Source organism: Crotalus tigris, unplaced genomic scaffold (assembly GCF_016545835.1).
Source record: "Crotalus tigris isolate CLP2741 ecotype Arizona unplaced genomic scaffold, ASM1654583v1 scf7180000018306.2785112, whole genome shotgun sequence".
In the NCBI taxonomy this organism is placed as follows: domain Eukaryota; kingdom Metazoa; phylum Chordata; class Lepidosauria; order Squamata; family Viperidae; genus Crotalus; species Crotalus tigris.
Genome location: NW_024096934.1, coordinates 2,608,546 through 2,626,076, shown reverse-complemented (window position 1 = coordinate 2,626,076; position 17,531 = coordinate 2,608,546). Strand labels below are relative to the sequence as shown.

Sequence of the window (17,531 nt, the reverse complement as noted above, 5' to 3'; positions counted from 1 at the left end):
TAATAATATTCTACTCCACTCCACTCAATTCAACTCAACTCCATTCCATTCTTTATTTAAATTTATTGGCCACCCAGCTCCAGTTTTTCATGAGAAAGTCCTCATAGCTAAAGGCAAAGGATCCCAGGATGGATACAGTTGTTAGGAGGAGAAACAGAGCATGGAAAGATTGTTTGAAAGTATATTGATAAAGACTCTCAATCATCCAGGCCAACTGGACTAATTTTTTGCTAGTCTGAGATGTTTTGCTACTTATCCAAGCAGCTTCATCAGTCAGAGGAATGAACCTTTAGACTTTAGACACCTTGGCCTGGATGATTGAGAGTCTTCATCGATATATTGTAACACATTTTGGGGAGGAAACCCCTGAAGTTGGTGTGGGCAAGGCTTGAAAATGACTTGATGGCACATAATTATTCAATCAGTTGTAGTAAAATAGTAATTAAGTAAACCTCATATTGGGAGACACCATGGAGAAAATTGATGTCACCACACTGACTTGATGCTATGTAATCAATCAATCCATCCATTCTCAATTTCAGCCTGAATAGAGTGAACAAATTGTAAATTGTGCAAGACTAGTTCTGAGAGATTCTGTGGTCACTTATATTGTCTTCTAAAATCACAGTGTCAGAAATTACAGTGTCAGAATAATTGAAGCCATAGAATATCTTGGTCTCACCAACAATAGCTGAGTGAGCTACGAAAAATGATCAAAATGACAAGTGGGGAGGAACGGCCATCAAAATGGAATCATACAGTCAAAAATGAATCAGGACTTTCAAAAGGTCTTCTGAGCATATCATGCCTTCGGAGAGCTGCAAAATTTCTGATAGTTTTCAAAAAAATCACTGAAAAAGCATTTCATAATTGCAGACCATTAAAAAGGTAGTTAACAATATCCACAATATGAAGAAGTCAAGAATAGAAAGGAAGGAAGGATCGCATCTTACTTACCTGCAAAGAAGATAAAATAGGTGAGTTCTTTGTGGAGAAACCAGCTGTGAGAGACACTGCACAGGAAATATTTTCTGATGCCACTTTTATTCTACAACCTTTTATGCTCCTACCCCAACTCAGCAGTGAAGCTTATTATTGGATGGGATGGTGTGTGTTTCTCTTCCCCCACCCTCAAAAAAACCTAGACTAGAATCTCTTTTTGTAAGAGTGTTTTTGTCAGCTCTGAATTGGCTGATCCTTCCTTTTTAATCTATACCTAGGTTAAAGTGCTCTGAACTCAGTATACAATTTGTTCTTTCCTTTCAGGCTTATCAAGAGCACCATTTTATAGAGATTTCTTAACCCTTTTTCTCTTCTCCAGCTTTGTAGAACTGATGTGGCCTACAAATGGTGCCCAATAGTTTATTCTCAAGCAATGGATGGAAACTAATCAAGGAGAGAACCAACTTGCAACTAAGGAGAAATTTCCTGACAGTGAAAACAATCAACCAGTGGAACAGCTTGCCTTCAGAAGTTGTGGAGAAGTTTTTAAGAAGAGATTGGACAGTCACTTGTCTGAAATGTAATGGAGTTCCCTGCTTGAGCCAGGGGGCTGGAGTAGAAGACCTTCAAGGTCCCTTCCAACTCTATTATTCTCCATAATTAGCTTAAACCTAAAGAATCAAACACAGCAACTGCAGGACCTCTTTTCTCCTGCATGAAAATGTCCCACTGTTTGTTCAGGATATGAATGCACTATATCAGTGGTGGTAAACCTATGGCACAGGTGCCAGAGGCGGCACTTGGAGCCCTCTCTATGGGCACACCTGCCGTTGCCCCAGCCTTGCCTCTGCTCGTGACCTCCTCCTTACCAGCAACCCCCCTGGAGGAGAGTCACCCCCGAGCATGGCCCACACGGAGCAGCGCAGCCAAGGACATGGCAGCTAGGCAGTGTAGACAAGACTCTGCCCTCATGCCCCAACACGTACAGTTGATGATGCAGGGTGCTGGCAGAAGGTGTGGCTGTCATGGCACTGCTGGGCTGCCTGGGTGATCTGCGGTGGGCCCTGGAGATGGTGGGCAGGCAGGGTGGGGGCGGGGCAGGGGGTGGGGCAGGGGCGGGGCCAGTTTTTGGGCACTTGGTCTCTAAAAGGTTCGCCATCACTGCACTATATCAATCTGGACCTGTTTCCAGCCTTTCCTAAACACTACCCACCTAACCAAGACAAGGCAGCCTCCATCTTTCCATCCTTGTCCCCTGTTGCTGGCACTAGATGTGTCAATCTGAGGGAATAATTTCCAGTTACAAGATGAGAGCTTTTTTCTTTTTTTCCATTCAGTCATGTCAGGTTTTTGGATAAAGCCTGGACAAGTCCCTGCAGTTTTCCTGGCAATGTTTTTCAGAAGTAGTTTGCCATTGCCTCCTTTCTGAAGCTGAACAAAAATGGCTGACCCAAGGCCACCTAGGTGCCTAAGGCAGGACTAGAACTCATGGACTCCTCATTTCTAGCCTGATGTCTCAACCCCTACACCAAATTGCTGTCTGGCAAGAGCCTATATCAGTGATGGCGAACCTTTTAGAGACTGAGTGCCCAAACTGCAACTGAAAACCCACTTATGCATCGTCGAGTGCCGGGTGGGTGTGGCCCATTGGCTGGGTGTGGCCCATTGGGTGGGCATGGCCCATTGGGTGGGCGTGGCTGCCGTGGTAACGGAAGACTGGGTGGGACTAAAAAGTTCAATCAATCAATTCCAACTTTGCAAAATCTTTTTCCTGCAAGAAGTTGAAATTGACTGATTGAACCTTTTTTTTTTTTGCACATGGCGGCGGAGGCCTAAAGCAAAAAGGTTTTATAAACCCAGCTGAAGGCCTAGGACTGGGGCAATGGCGCACGTGCCCACAGAGAGGACTCTGAGTGCCGCCTCTGGCACCTGTGCCACAGGTTCGCCACCACTGGCCTATATTGTTTCTATTAACCTCCAAATGCTATTATGGGCAGTTTCCTCCCCCTTCACTTTTGAATGGAATGTTGGGGGGCCATGCTTCAAAAGTAATAGGTGGAGTTAGAATAGAAAATAATTCTGATTTGGTTTTATTTATTATGGAATCACTGAATTGGAAGTGACCATAGAATCAACTAGTCTAAATTCCTTCCCAGGACAGGATCCCATGTAACAGAATAACAGAGTAACAGAGTTGGAAGGGACCTTGAAGGTCTTCTAGTCCAACCCCCTTTATCTCAAGCTGGACAACTACCGTATTTTCCGGGATATAAGACGACTTTCTAAACCCTGAAAATCTTCTCAAAAGTCGGAATATACAGGTAGCTGTTCTCTGAATTTAAAACCAATCTGCCCCCTAGTGGCCAGCCCTATTTTTTTTTTTTACAGAAATAAGCACTAACAGGACAAAGCTTTCTAGCAGCAAAGGAATGGAGCTCCTATTGTGCTCATCTATAAACACAAATTCAATATTGTACTGTATTTTCTGACGTATAAGATGAAAATCTTCTCAAAAGTTGGGGGTCGTCTTATACGCCGTCGCCTTATATGCCGGAATATACGGTATGTGATATGTGGACTTCAACTTCCAGATGTCTATGGAAATTCTCAGTCATCTTGGTCATGGTTGACCTAAAGGTGATTTTTCAAAAGGTACCTGGACTTTCTTTCTTTTTCCTTCTCATCCAAGAAGCTTCTTCTGTTCTAACTGACTGGTGGGGAATGAAAAGGTTTATATTTACATTTATATTCATCTGGTCATTAGCACCAATACAACCATACCTCAAAGTCCTAGCAACCATTTAATAGAGAGAAAAAATAGGAAGATTCTGGATTGGAGAGAAAAAGAGACTATTCTTCACTCTGAGGTCTTCCCCCCCCCATTAGACACGCCTACAAACACTATCTAACACAGTGGTTCTCAACCTGTGGGTCGGGACCCCATTTGGGGTCGAACGACCATTTCACGGGGGTCGCCAAACAACACAGTCCGCCATTTCCCCCCCCTTTTCCTTAGCTGTGCTACTCCCTTTTATTCTATTGGCTTTTGAAAGCCAATAAAATAGACTCTCTTGAATAGAGCAGTGGTTCTCAACCTGTGGGTCGGGACCCCATTTGGGGTCGAACGACCATTTCACAGGGGTCGCCAAACAACACAGTCCACCATTTCCACCCCCCCTTTTCCTTAGCTGTGCTACTCCCTTCTATTCTATTGGCTTTTGAAAGCCAATAGAATAGACTCTCTTGAATAGAGCAGTGGTTCTCAACCTGTGGGTCGGGACCCCATTTGGGGTCGAACGACCATTTCACGGGGGTCGCCAAACAAGGCTGTCCGCCATTTTTTCCCCTTTTTCTTTGGCCACGCCCTTGGCACCTGGTGATGTATAAGTGGTTGGGGGTCACCACAACATGGGGAACTGTATTATGGGGTCGCGGCATTAGAAAGGTTGAGAACCACTGGAATAGAGTCTAATTCTATTGGCTCTCAAAAGCCAATAGGAATTGTCCAGGCTGTCTCTGCCCTGCTGAGCCCGCCAAAAGTCCCATTCTGCAAATGGTGCTGCACCAGTTGAGTAGTCCTCAACTTACGACCGGTTGAGTAGTCCTCGACTTATGACCAGTTGGGGTCATGGCATTAAAAAGGTTGAGAACCACTGACCTAACACATAAGAGTATCCATTTTTGGCTCAAAAAAGGAATTGCTGCCTGCAAACAGAATTGTTGACCTCTTGGCTTGACCACAATGTTAAGTTTGTTTAAACCTTGAACCAAATTGGGGAATAATATTTAGAGTGGGAAAGCGAATCATGTAACAGTACATACAATTTGTTCTTGCGGTTTCCAAAGTTCATCTCTTAGTGACAAGGCTAAATAATACTGCTCAATACTAGCTATTGGTCCTGACGTATTACATGGAAATAAATAATATTTCACTAAACACTTCAAGTGCTCCCAAAAGTGATCTATCCTATAGTTACATATATAGTATATTGGAAGATAAAGGGTGTTGTTTTTCTAAGGAAGTGGTTCATATCCAATAAAGTTATTCAGAGGCATAGATCTGAATATCTTGGAATATCTTTTTCATTACTTAGTTATCATTTCATGCAGGACTTTTCTCCTTTTCTCTGCCTGAGTTATGGTGTTCTTGTGGTGAACTAAAAAGTTGGAAAGAACATGATAGAATAACAGAGTTGGAAGGGACCTTGGAGGTCTTCTAGTCCAACCCCCTGGCTCGGGCAGGAAACCCTATACCAGGGGTGTCAAACTTGCAACATCACGTGACGTGTCGTGACGTATCGTGACTTTTTTTGCCATTGCCAGCAATGGGTGGGCGTGGTTTCGCTATGATGCATCCAGCCTGCAGGCAGGCAGTTTGATACCCTGCCCTATACCACTTCAGACAAATGGCTGTCTAATCTCTTAAAAACCTCCAGTGTTGGAGCACCCACAAATTCTGGAGGCAAGTCATTCCACTGATTAATTGTTCTAACTATCAGAACAGTCAGTTCTAGGTTGATTCTCTCCTTGATTAGTTTCCATCCATTGCTTTTGTCCTGCCTTCAGGTGCTTTGGAGAATAGGTTGACTCCTTTTTGTTTGTGGCAGCTCCTCAAATATTGGAAGACAGCTATCATGTCAACTCCCCCCACACCCCTAGTCCTTCTATAATAATAATAATAATAATAATAATAGTAATAATAATAATAATAATAATAATAATAATAATAATACCCGGACTTAACAATTGTCGATAAGAAAGCCAAAAAAGTCTGGATAGTGGATGTGGCAATGCCTGGAGACAACAGAATCGATGAGAAAGAACTGGAGAAGATAACAAAATACAAAGATATACAAATAGAAATAGAAAGACTGTGGCAAAAGCAAGCAAGGGTAGTACCAATAGTAATAGGCTTCTTGGGTGCAATCCCAAAACAACTGGAGCACCACTTGAACACCATTGGCATTGACAAATTTGCTATTAGTCAATTGCAAAAGGCGGCCTTATTAGGAACTGCTTCCATCTTGCGACGATATCTGTAATACCATCAAACATCCACATCTGCCTATCCCAGGTCCTGGGTAAGGATTCGATAGGTAGACAAAATGCCAAATCCAGTCTGAACATCTGGCTGACTGTGCAATGATTAATAATAATAATAATAATAGTAATAATAATAATAATAATGAACTGCTTCCATCTTGCGACGATATCTGTAATACCATCAAAAATCCACATCTGCCTATCCCAGGTCCTTGGTGGGGACTCAGTGGGTGGACAGGGTGCCAAATCCAGTCTGAACATCTGGCTGACTGTGCGATGATCAATAATAATAATAATAATAATAATAATAATAATAATAATAATAATAATAATAATGTTGGAAGGGACCTTGGAGGTCATTGAGTCCAACCCCCTGCTCAGGCAGGAAACCCTGCACCATTTCGGACAGATGGCCGTCCAGTCTCTTCTTAAAAACTTCCAGTGTTGGAGCATTCACCACTTCTGGAGTCAGGAAGTTTCTCCTTAGTTCTAGGTTGCTTCTCTCTTTGGTTAGTTTCCATCCGTTGCTTCTTGTCCTGCCTTCAAGTGCTTTGGATAATAGTTTGACTCCCTCTTCTTTGTGGCAGCCCCTTAGATATTGGAATACTGCTATTATGTCATCCCTTCTCCTTCTCTTCATTAAACCAGACATACCCAATTCCAGCAGCTGTTCCTTATATGCTTTAGCCTCCAGTCCCCCAATCATCTTTGTTGCTCTTCTCTGTACTCTTTCTAGAGTCTCAACATCTTTTTTACATCGCAATGATCAAAACTGGATGCAATATTCTAAGTGTGGCCTTACCAAGGCATTGTAAAGTGGTATTAACACTTCACGTGATCTTGATTCTATCCCTCTGTTAATGCAGCCTAGCACTGTGTTGGCCTTTTTGGTAGTTGCAGTGCACTGCTGGCTCATATTTAGGTGATTGTCCACTAGGACTCCGAGGTCCCTCTCACAGTTACTACTATTGAACAAGGTACCCCCTATACTATTCCTGTGCATTTGGTTTTTCTTGCCTAAATGTAGAACCTTGCTTTTCTTAATGCTCCTTATTTTTCCTTTATTATATGCTGCTCTATTGCTGGGCTTTTAGTATTGCATTTCTGTTGTTTTTATATTCCAGGAATGTGAGGTGATGATGTTCAGGTCCCTTGAAAGATGGGATGATACCAGCCTTATAATGAAGATGTTTGAATTATAGGGAAGAAATGTAAATGAATGTCATTAACACTAGGCGGAGCTGTTTATTAAGGAAATTCACATTTGTAAATGTGGTGGTGGATATTTCCAATGTGGAAGCCAAAGTGCAATATTAAGAGATGTTTAGCATCTTAACTGCACAGAGAGTGTTATAAAGCATTGTGGGGTAATAAATAAGTCTAAGTGCTATTGCTATCTACTGTTTAACATCATCTCTCCTCTTCTTTTCCATGTTCAAACAAGCTATGGAATCATAGAAGCCTTTCCTCCCTCCCCATATTAAGCTTCAGGATAATCCTGTGAAGCAAGACAAGTTTGACAATTAATAGATGAGACAGATTGACATAGATTAATTTGTTAAAGAGTCAATAGGGATAAACATTTTCCACCAACTCCCTAAACAATCAAACACTTGTATCTTCCCCAGTACACCAAACTAAACAGAGTTCTACCACATTTTCCACATCCCCAAATAGGACATTGCCTATTGCAGAGAAATAAAAATCCAATTGTAGTTCGATCCCAGAGAAATGATTCAATATTTTATTTTCAGCCTCGGATATTCAAGTATATTTGAGTTGGGGGTAGCCATAAAAAGAGAACTAGGCTGAGTTGTGTCCCTGTAGCAACATTTTCGTCTAATACAGACAGATTCAATTAGATAACTTGCCTTTGTTCATGTAGGAAATCAGTTCCCTGGACCTTAGAGAGAATTATGTCATGGCTGAAAGTGGGAGAATCTAGAAGCTGGATTTCATTCTTGTTTTAGAACCACTGTTGTATCCTTGGCTCTTCCTCCTTTTTTTTTCTTCTCCTTCCTGCTATCTGTTTACTGTTTTTGCAGCTTGATTTTACATTAGACCCAACTCTATTCACATAAGAGATTTCTCCAGCTATCTAGTTTAATGAAAATTTGTCTAGTTTAATGAAGAGAAGGACGAGGGGGGGACATGATAGCAGTGTTCCAATATCTCAGGGGCTGCCACAAAGAAGAGGGAGTCAAGCTATTCTCCAAGGCACCTGAAGGCAGAAGAAGAAGCAACGGATGGAAACTAATCAAGGAGAGAAGCAACCTAGAACTAAGGAGAAATTTCCTGACAGCTAGAACAATTAACCAGTGGAACAACCTGCCACCAGAAGCGGTGAATGCTCCAACACTGGAAGTTTTTAAGAAGAGACTGGACGGCCATCTGTCCGAAATGGTGCAGGGTTTCCTGCCTGAGCAGGGGGTTGGACTCAATGACCTCCAAGGTCCCTTCCAACATTATTATTATTATTATTATTATTATTATTATTATTATTATTATTATTATTATTATTGATCATCGCACAGTCAGCCAGATGTTCAGACTGGATTTGGCACCCTGTCCACCCACTGAGTCCCCACCAAGGACCTGGGATAGGCAGATGTGGATTTTTGATGGTATTACAGATATCGTCGCAAGATGGAAGCAGTTCATTATTATTATTATTATTACTATTATTATTATTATTATTAATCATTGCACAGTCAGCCAGATGTTCAGACTGGATTTGGCATTTTGTCTACCTATCGAATCCTTACCCAGGACCTGGGATAGGCAGATGTGGATGTTTGATGGTATTACAGATATCGTCGCAAGATGGAAGCAGTTCCTAGTAAGGCCGCCTTTTGCAATTGACTAATGGCGAATTTGTCAATGCCAATGGTGTTCAAGTGGTGCTCCAGTTGTTTTGGGATTGCACCCAAGAAGCCTATTACTATTGGTACTACCCTTGCTTGCTTTTGCCACAGTCTTTCTATTTCTATTTGTATATCTTTGTATTTTGTTATCTTCTCCAGTTCTTTCTCATCGATTCTGTTGTCTCCAGGCATTGCCACATCCACTATCCAGACTTTTTTGGCTTTCTTATCGACAATTGTTAAGTCCGGGTATTATTATTATTATTATTATTATTATTATTATTACTATTATTATTATTATTATTATTATAGAAGGACTAGGGGTGTGGGGGGAGTTGACATGATAGCTGTCTTCCAATATTTGAGGAGCTGCCACAAACAAAAAGGAGTCAACCTATTCTCCAAAGCACCTGAAGGCAGGACAAAAGCAATGGATGGAAACTAATCAAGGAGAGAATCAACCTAGAACTGACTGTTCTGATAGTTAGAACAATTAATCAGTGGAATGACTTGCCTCCAGAATTTGTGGGTGCTCCAACACTGGAGGTTTTTAAGAGATTAGACAGCCATTTGTCTGAAGTGGTATAGGGCAGGGTATCAAACTGCCTGCCTGCAGGCTGGATGCATCATAGCGAAACCACGCCCACCCATTGCTGGCAATGGCAAAAAAAGTCACGATACGTCACGACACGTCACGTGATGTTGCAAGTTTGACACCCCTGGTATAGGGTTTCCTGCCCGAGCCAGGGGGTTGGACTAGAAGACCTCCAAGGTCCCTTCCAACTCTGTTATTCTATCATGTTCTTTCCAACTTTTTAGTTCACCACAAGAACACCATAACTCAGGCAGAGAAAAGGAGAAAAGTCCTGCATGAAATGATAACTAAGTAATGAAAAAGATATTCCAAGATATTCAGATCTATGCCTCTGAATAACTTTATTGGATATGAACCACTTCCTTAGAAAAACAACACCCTTTATCTTCCAATATACTATATATGTAACTATAGGATAGATCACTTTTGGGAGCACTTGAAGTGTTTAGTGAAATATTATTTATTTCCATGTAATACGTCAGGACCAATAGCTAGTATTGAGCAGTATTATTTAGCCTTGTCACTAAGAGATGAACTTTGGAAACCGCAAGAACAAATTGTATGTACTGTTACATGATTCGCTTTCCCACTCTAAATATTATTCCCCAATTTGGTTCAAGGTTTAAACAAACTTAACATTGTGGTCAAGCCAAGAGGTCAACAATTCTGTTTGCAGGCAGCAATTCCTTTTTTGAGCCAAAAATGGATACTCTTATGTGTTAGGTCAGTGGTTCTCAACCTTTTTAATGCCATGACCCCAACTGGTCATAAGTCGAGGACTACTCAACCGGTCGTAAGTTGAGGACTACTTTACTACTATTACTATTACCTTTTTTCAACAGATATGTGCATGGTAACATTAATAGTATTATTGAACAAAATCCTAGTCTTTTAGATACACTAAAAATTGAAAGGTTTTTTTTCAACTACAAAGATAAACCTTGTAGGGTAGGCAAGGCAGGTTGTATGACGTGTGTGAATTTTTTTACAAAAAAGCACTGTCTATCTATAGCTATAGCTATATCATTTATATCATCTATATCTATATCAGGGGTAGGCAACCCAAAATACTCAAAGAGCCACTTGGACCCGTTTCCCACTGAAAACAAAACACAGGGAGCCGCAAAACCCTTTGGATATCTAAAATGAAGATAAGACTGCATATATCCATATATATATGGATATATGCAGTCTTATCTTCATTTTAGATGTCAAAAGGATCTCTCTCTCTCTCTCCCTCTCCCTCTCCCCCTCCCTCTTTCTGCCCTTGGTCTGCTAGTCTTCTTCCCCCTGTGTGTGTGTGAGAGAGAGGGGGGGGGGCACTTGCGCTTCCCCCCCCTTTCTCTCTTTCCTCTCCCTCTTTCTTCTCTCCCTTTCTTTCCTCTCCCTCCCTTTCTCTTTCCTCTTTCCTCTTTCTTCTCCTTTTCTCTTTCCTCTTTCTCCCTCTTTCTATTTACTCTCTCCCCCTTTCCTCTCCCTCTCCCTTTCTTTCCTTCCTCTCTTTCTCCCTTTCTTTCCTTTCTCCCTTTCTCTCCTCTTTCCTTTCCTTTCTCCCTCTTTCCTTTCCTTTCTTTCCTCTCCCTTTTTTCCTTTCTCCCTCTTTCCCCCTTTCTATTTCTTTCCCCCCTCTCTCTCCCTTCCCTTCTTTCATCTCCCTTTCTTTTCTTTCTCCCTCTTTCCTTTCCTTTCCCTTTCTTTTCTTCCTCTTTCCTCTCTTTCTCCCTTTCTATTTCTTTCCTCTCCTCCTCTCCCTTTCTTTCATCTCCCTTTCTCTTTCTCCCTTTCTTTCCTCTTTCCTCTCTCCCCTCCCTTTCTTTTCTCTTTCTTCTTTTCCTTTCTCCCTTTCTTTCCTGTCTCCCTCTTTCTATTTCTTTCCTCTCCCTCACCTTCTTTCATCTCCCTTTCTCTTTTCTCTTTCTCCCTTCCTTTCCTCTCTTTCCTCTCTCCCCCTCCCCCTCTTTCTCTTTCCTTTCCCTTTCTCTTTTCTTCCTTTCTTTCTTTCCTCTTTCTCTGTTCAGCCTGAAATAAAGAAATACCGACGCAAGAAACAGAACACACTTGCTCTGTAGTCTCTTTTCATTTGCTTAGATAGTCCTGGAGACAGAAGCTGACAGTTTCAAAAGGAGGTTCATAAGGAAGCATATGGATCAGTGCTTTTTTTGTAAAAAAAAAAAAAAAAAAAGGTGGAGGAACTCACACATGTCATACAACCCACCTTGCCTACTCTACAAGGTTCCATCCCAAAAAGGTGCCGGAACTCCATTCTGTGCGTTCTATGACAAAAAAAAAAAAAAAGCCTGATATGGATTATCCAAAAACCATCTCTCCAAACGTTGGCAACTACTGTGAATTCATGATGAAGTCCAGAAAATTGACTCCTGAGAAAACTACTTCATTTATCCATCTCTCAAGAAAAAAGTTTTAAAAACATTTGCTTAAAAAATATACTGCTGCATTTACATTTTTTTTATCCCCTTACTTATTGTTTGATTTTTGGTGGAGAGATTGTCTTTAGTGAAACTTAAAACTATTCGTATGTTTTCTCAGGATGGATTGCCCGTTGAATTTAGAGGATTCGGTTTTCAGTAGAACCAGATATTGATTTGATAAAGTCCTTTCTCACCTTAATATTCTGTAACAGAAAGAGAGTTAGACTGGGAATTACCCTTTGTTGATCACTGTCTCAGATCCCACCTCATAGTTTTCAGAGGGTCACATTCCCCTTCCATTCTTTTGGCTTTCTTTATGTCTTCTTTGTTCCTGGCTCTCTTCCTCTTATGATTAATGCCCTCACAATTGCCCTATACCAGGGGTAGGCAACCTTGGCTCTTTTATGATTCGTGGACTTCAACTCCCAGAATTCCTGAGCCAGCATGGCTCTGCTTGGAAACCTCTCCCTTTCCCCTCAGCATGGCTGGCTCAGGAATTCTGGGAGTTGAAGTCCACAAGTCATAAAAGAGTCAAGGTTGCCTACCCCTGCCCTATACAGCCAAGGTGGCACTAAAGAGTGGTTAGAATGCAGTACTGCAGACTACTTCTGCTGATTGCTGGCTGCCAGCAGTTCAGCAGTTCAATTCTCACTGGCTCAAGGTTGACTCAGCCTTCCATCCTTCCAAGGTCGGTAGAATGAGGACCCAGATTGTTGAGGACAATATGCTGACTTTATAAACCGCTTACAGAGGGCTGTGAAGCACTGTGAAGCGGTATATAAGTGTAAATGCTATTGCTATTGCCATTTTGGAGAGAGATCTATCAGCCCTAATAGTTAGACCAGTCTTCTTAATTCTTTAATATTTTAGCTTGTGGATTTTAACATGTTCTTTATTATCTGGTTCATGTAATGTGATTGATTCTTTATTGAAGGGTAATGGAAATAGTCCCCTGACTATAATACAACAAATCTTTCTTTAAGCATCGTATTATATTTTGTTCAGTCTTTGTTTCAGATAAATCTTGGGCCTTGTCATCATGAAGAGGGCTTGGGTAGCCAGGAAATTGTATTCGTGTAAATCAGAATGAATAGTTACATTCATCTTCTGAGACTGAATATTTCTATCATTGGATTGGTTCCCTTCCTGTAATGAACGTATCATATTTTTTTACCACTCACAAATGTTAGGGAGTCTACTCTAAATGTAGAGTTAGTAGCTCTGGTTTAAACCCAAATGGAGTATCCCTTCCCTGAGGACTTTCCTATCTTCAAACCATTTGGCCCTTGGTCTCAAACAAAATTTTGAATACTCAGAAAATTCCCTCGAGTTTTCTGCTTACCACAATCCTACTACATTCATTTGCTGGAATAGAGCCCACTACTCATATAGGAAAATACTTTGCATTCAAAAAATGAAGTCATGATGATCTTCTCTTCTGATTTCTCACTAACATCTTGAGCAGGAGTCCCCAACCCTTGGTCTGTGGACCGGCACCAGGCCATGCCATGCCAGAAACCAGATCACACAAATAAGTGAAGCTTCATCTGCGGGATGCAGCCAGCATGTGAAACAACACCCCTTCCAGCCATGGAAAAACCTCTCTCCATGGAACTGCTCCCTGGTGCCCCAAAGGTTGGGATTGCTGATCTTGAGAATGCTTGGCACATAACCTTCCATGATGTCCTTGTTTGGACTAACAAGGTTAAGAATTAAAACCGTCTCTTCATTTTAAAATCTGTTCAGATACTGCGAGAAAGATCTCTGGGTAGATAATAACACAACCTGGATTCAATCAGCCTTTATCAATAGGAGCCATGAAATTCCCATCTCATTCTTACATGAAATCCCTGGAAAAAGTTATCTACATTCCACAATATACAACTTGTTTTGAGGAAATCCATTTGACGTGCTTGCTTAGGAAAGATTTTGTTCTACTTTCAAAACTAAGGGTATAGCTAGCAGACAACTGCTGAAAGGATGGAAAAAATAACGGTGCTCCAATTTACCCCAAAGGAGAGCAATCTGGGTTTAAGCCCTCTCACCCCATTTTTGCAACTCCATGTGATCGCAAAGGACAACCTCTGATGCAGATAACAATCTTCTCAAATCCCTGGTGGATAATTTTGCTGAAAAATAATGACAAGAGAAGCAATAAAGATCCTCACCCTCACATCCATTACAAACTAGGCCATAATTAAGGCCATTCTCTATAAATTGTATGATGGCCTATACAGGTTGAAGATTAGAGGATTAGCTGTCCCACAATGTGATAGGCTGAGATTGGCTGATCTGGAGGTTCAGCTCAATGGTCAATAGGATGAATCCAGTGTTACTGGGTTTGTCATGCTGCAGAAAAGGCACAAGGAGGGAGTCAAACACCAGAAAATTATAACAGAAGACAGCGCAGCTTTATTTGCATGGACACATGTGGAGTTTAAAGAAACTACGAAGGCTATCCCAGCTGAACTTTAAAAGACTGATGAGATCACCAAGCTGTACTTGGTGGTAAAAGAGAATCAAATCAATCAGGAAGGCTATAGACCAGTGATGGCAAACCTTTTAGAGACCGAGTGCCCAAACTGCAACCCAAAACCCACTTATGTATCACTGGGTGCCGGGTGAGTGTGGCCCACTCAGTGGGCGCAGCTACAGTGGGCTTGGCAGACTGGATGGGCATGGCCATTGGATGGGTGTGGCTGCAGTAGTCATGGCAGATTGGGTGGGTATGGCCGGGGTGGGCATGGCCACCTTGATGTTGCTTATGGGAAGGGACACATGTGGGAGCTGGGCAGGGTTGGGGGAGATCCAGGGGGTCTTTGGCAAGTGGGATGGTGGGCTCCCCAATGGCGGCTCCAGGCTGCCTGGCCTTAGGCTAGTGATGGCAAACTTTTAGAGACCACGTGTGCTGGGGCGATGGCGCATGCCACCTCTGGCACGCATGCCATAGGTTCACCACCACTGCTATAGACTAACATGGAGAAAACTGATATTGCCAAGCAATGAAGTCAGCTCAGTTCGAGCATGTGCAGATGAGGGAGAGCAGAACACAGGAGGGAAGGTTGCCAAAGCAATGTAGAAAAGGATCTTTGGTTCCACCATATTTCTTCCCTTCTTTCAAGTGTGGGTAATGTAGTGGATCGGAAGGCCCTTAGAGCAAGTGACTCGGATCTTCCTGATCTCACTCCTCCCTTGGTACTTGCAAAAAATGGTCCTGTGGTGGTTACTCTTGATGCAGATGGTGATCGGGAACAGGGTTTTGCTGGTCTGGTTGCCGTCCAGTTTCTTTCCTCCGGAGCTGCAGATGGCGATTAGTTGTTTGCTGCTGGCATGGATGAAAGTGTTGCTCCGTTGACATTTCAAACCCTTGTGGCGCATCATTCGGTTGCAGTAGTTGTGATCATTCTGAAGGTCCGTCTTGGGGTTGTCCACATGCCTCCTGAAAAAGTGTCTATAGGATGAAACTTCACTGCAGACGAAGAAGGAAGTAGCTGGGAGGCAGAGCAGGAGGAGGAGAGCCCAAAAGCAGTAGGCCTTAAGAACCATGGCTCAATCCTGAGACAGTAGCTGCAAAATATGAAATAATACAATAAAATAAGAAATAATACAGAACCATGATGGCGCAGTGACTTAGAATGGAATACTGCAGGCAAACTCTGCCCACAGCCTAGAGTTTGATACTGACTGGCTCAAGGTTGACTCATCCTTCCATCATTCTGAAGTTGGTAAAATGAGGACCCAGATTTTTTTTTGGGGGGGGGCAACATGCTGACATTGTAAACTGCCCAGAAAGTCTTGTAAAGTACTAAGGAGTGGTATATAACTCTAAATGTTATTGTTGTTGGTAATCCCCAGGTAAAATATACCTCTTACTCATAAAGCAAGTTCATATTGTGTGCACAGAAGTATGTAGTCATGTTGAGAAGACATCTTAACTAATAGATCAGATTCCCCTGTTCTTAATGTAAAACATATTTTCACAGTTGTATATCCCCCCCCCACTTTTATTTAGTGTAGATGTCTATCCTGCCTCTCTTGATTTTTTTTAGGTATTTACACTTTTCATTCAAGAGATCAAAGAGGCATAAGTAACACCCTTTTCTCCCAGTTTTCCCTATAACAACTTTTGAGTTGTTAAGGTTCAAGCCTTGTCCAAAAATGCTAGATAACTCTGGGAATCCTGTCACTCTGACAAATCGGCAGTCAATAGACACATGGACATAAACAACATCTACATACTGTGCTGAGAGACAGAGGCCATAAATCATCCATTAAGCTTTGGTGACTGAGGTAGGACTAGAATTGGGTCGTCCAAGTGATAGTCCAATATTCTAACCATAGTACATCACACTGGTTTTTATAACGTTACTCCATTACAAGAATTTCTTCAAAAGCTAGAGCAATCTGCCTAAGACAAACACCCTCCAAATATATTGGACTATAATTCCTTATAACACTGCCATACATCATAAAAACATCTCAGAAACCACTCAACAGACTATTACAACACATGGAATCAGCATAGCACACAAACCAACTTAAGCCCTCCAAAACACCCCAAAAGACCCTACAGCCCCAGAATGAAAAAAAAAAAACAGGAGTCATCTACAACATAGAGTTTAAGACTGCAGCAGCCACTTCTTAGGACAAACAGGCAGAACACACCCATGAACACCAATTAACAGTCAGAATACATGATTAAAACTTCAGTTTCACAACATGTGGACAGATTTAACCATAGTTTCAACTTGGAAACTATGAGCATCTTAGACCAAGCCAAGTCCAAATATACTAGGAAATTCCAGGAAGCCTGGCACTCAAATTGGCTATCAACAGACACAAACAACATCTACATATTGTGCAAAAGAGACAATCAACAAACCAAAAGGAACAAAAAGACCCAAACACTTTCCCACCGACAATCAACACCAGATGAACATAACACCAAGATTAACATCAGGCCAACAAACAAGAAGTAAACAATACCCCGATAAAAGAACTGTCAAACAAGCTAACAATAATCAGTCCAACCAAAGAACCTCCAACATTGACAGTGCAAGCCACTAGACATCACTACCATTCCCATCACCCCAATTGTTCCAGGATGATAGATGCTGCAGTCCAATACATGTACTGTACAGGATTCTAGGTTGAAAAAAGCTGGCTTAGATGTGGAACGTAGCTGCCCTGTTTTCTGCACCATTTAAATCAACCCAGAATACATAGATTTCTCCATGGCCCTGTGATATTCACAGTAGTGAAGGTAAGCACACCCATCTTTGCCTTGTCCTTCCAATATCTATGGAGACTCTCAATCATCCTGGTCATGGTTGTCCCAAAGGTGCTTTTTTTCAAGAGGCAACTGGACTTTCTTTGTTTTTCCTTGAAGATGTTTCGCTTCTCATCCAAGAGGCTTCTTCAGTCATGATCTGGATGACAGAAAATCTCCATAGACCAGTGGTTCTCAACCTTTTTAATGCCGCGACCCCCAACCGGTCGTAAGTCAAGGACTACTTAACCGGTCGTAAGTCGAGGACTACTCAACTGGTGCAGCACCATTTGCAGACTGGGACTTTTGGCGGGCTCAGCAGGGCAGAGACAGCCTGGACAATTCCTATTGGCTTTTGAAAGCCAATAGAATTAGACTCTATTCAAGAG

General features: G+C 41.9%; 1 protein-coding gene across 1 annotated transcript; it reads right to left on the bottom strand.

Moving 5' to 3' along the window:
- Nucleotides 1-14,990: 14,990 nt before the first annotated feature.
- Nucleotides 14,991-15,419, bottom strand: LOC120311039 (ribonuclease-like). Its single transcript, XM_039350156.1, has one exon. The coding sequence runs from the start codon at nucleotides 15,417-15,419 to the stop codon at nucleotides 14,991-14,993; it is 429 nt and encodes a 142-aa protein (XP_039206090.1).
- Between the last annotated feature and the right edge of the window lie 2,112 nt (nucleotides 15,420-17,531).

Bases quoted from the DNA above. Each gene is read 5' to 3' on its own strand.
- LOC120311039 (XM_039350156.1), bottom strand. From the start codon at position 15,419: ATGGTTCTTAAGGCCTACTGCTTTTGGGCTCTCCTCCTCCTGCTCTGC.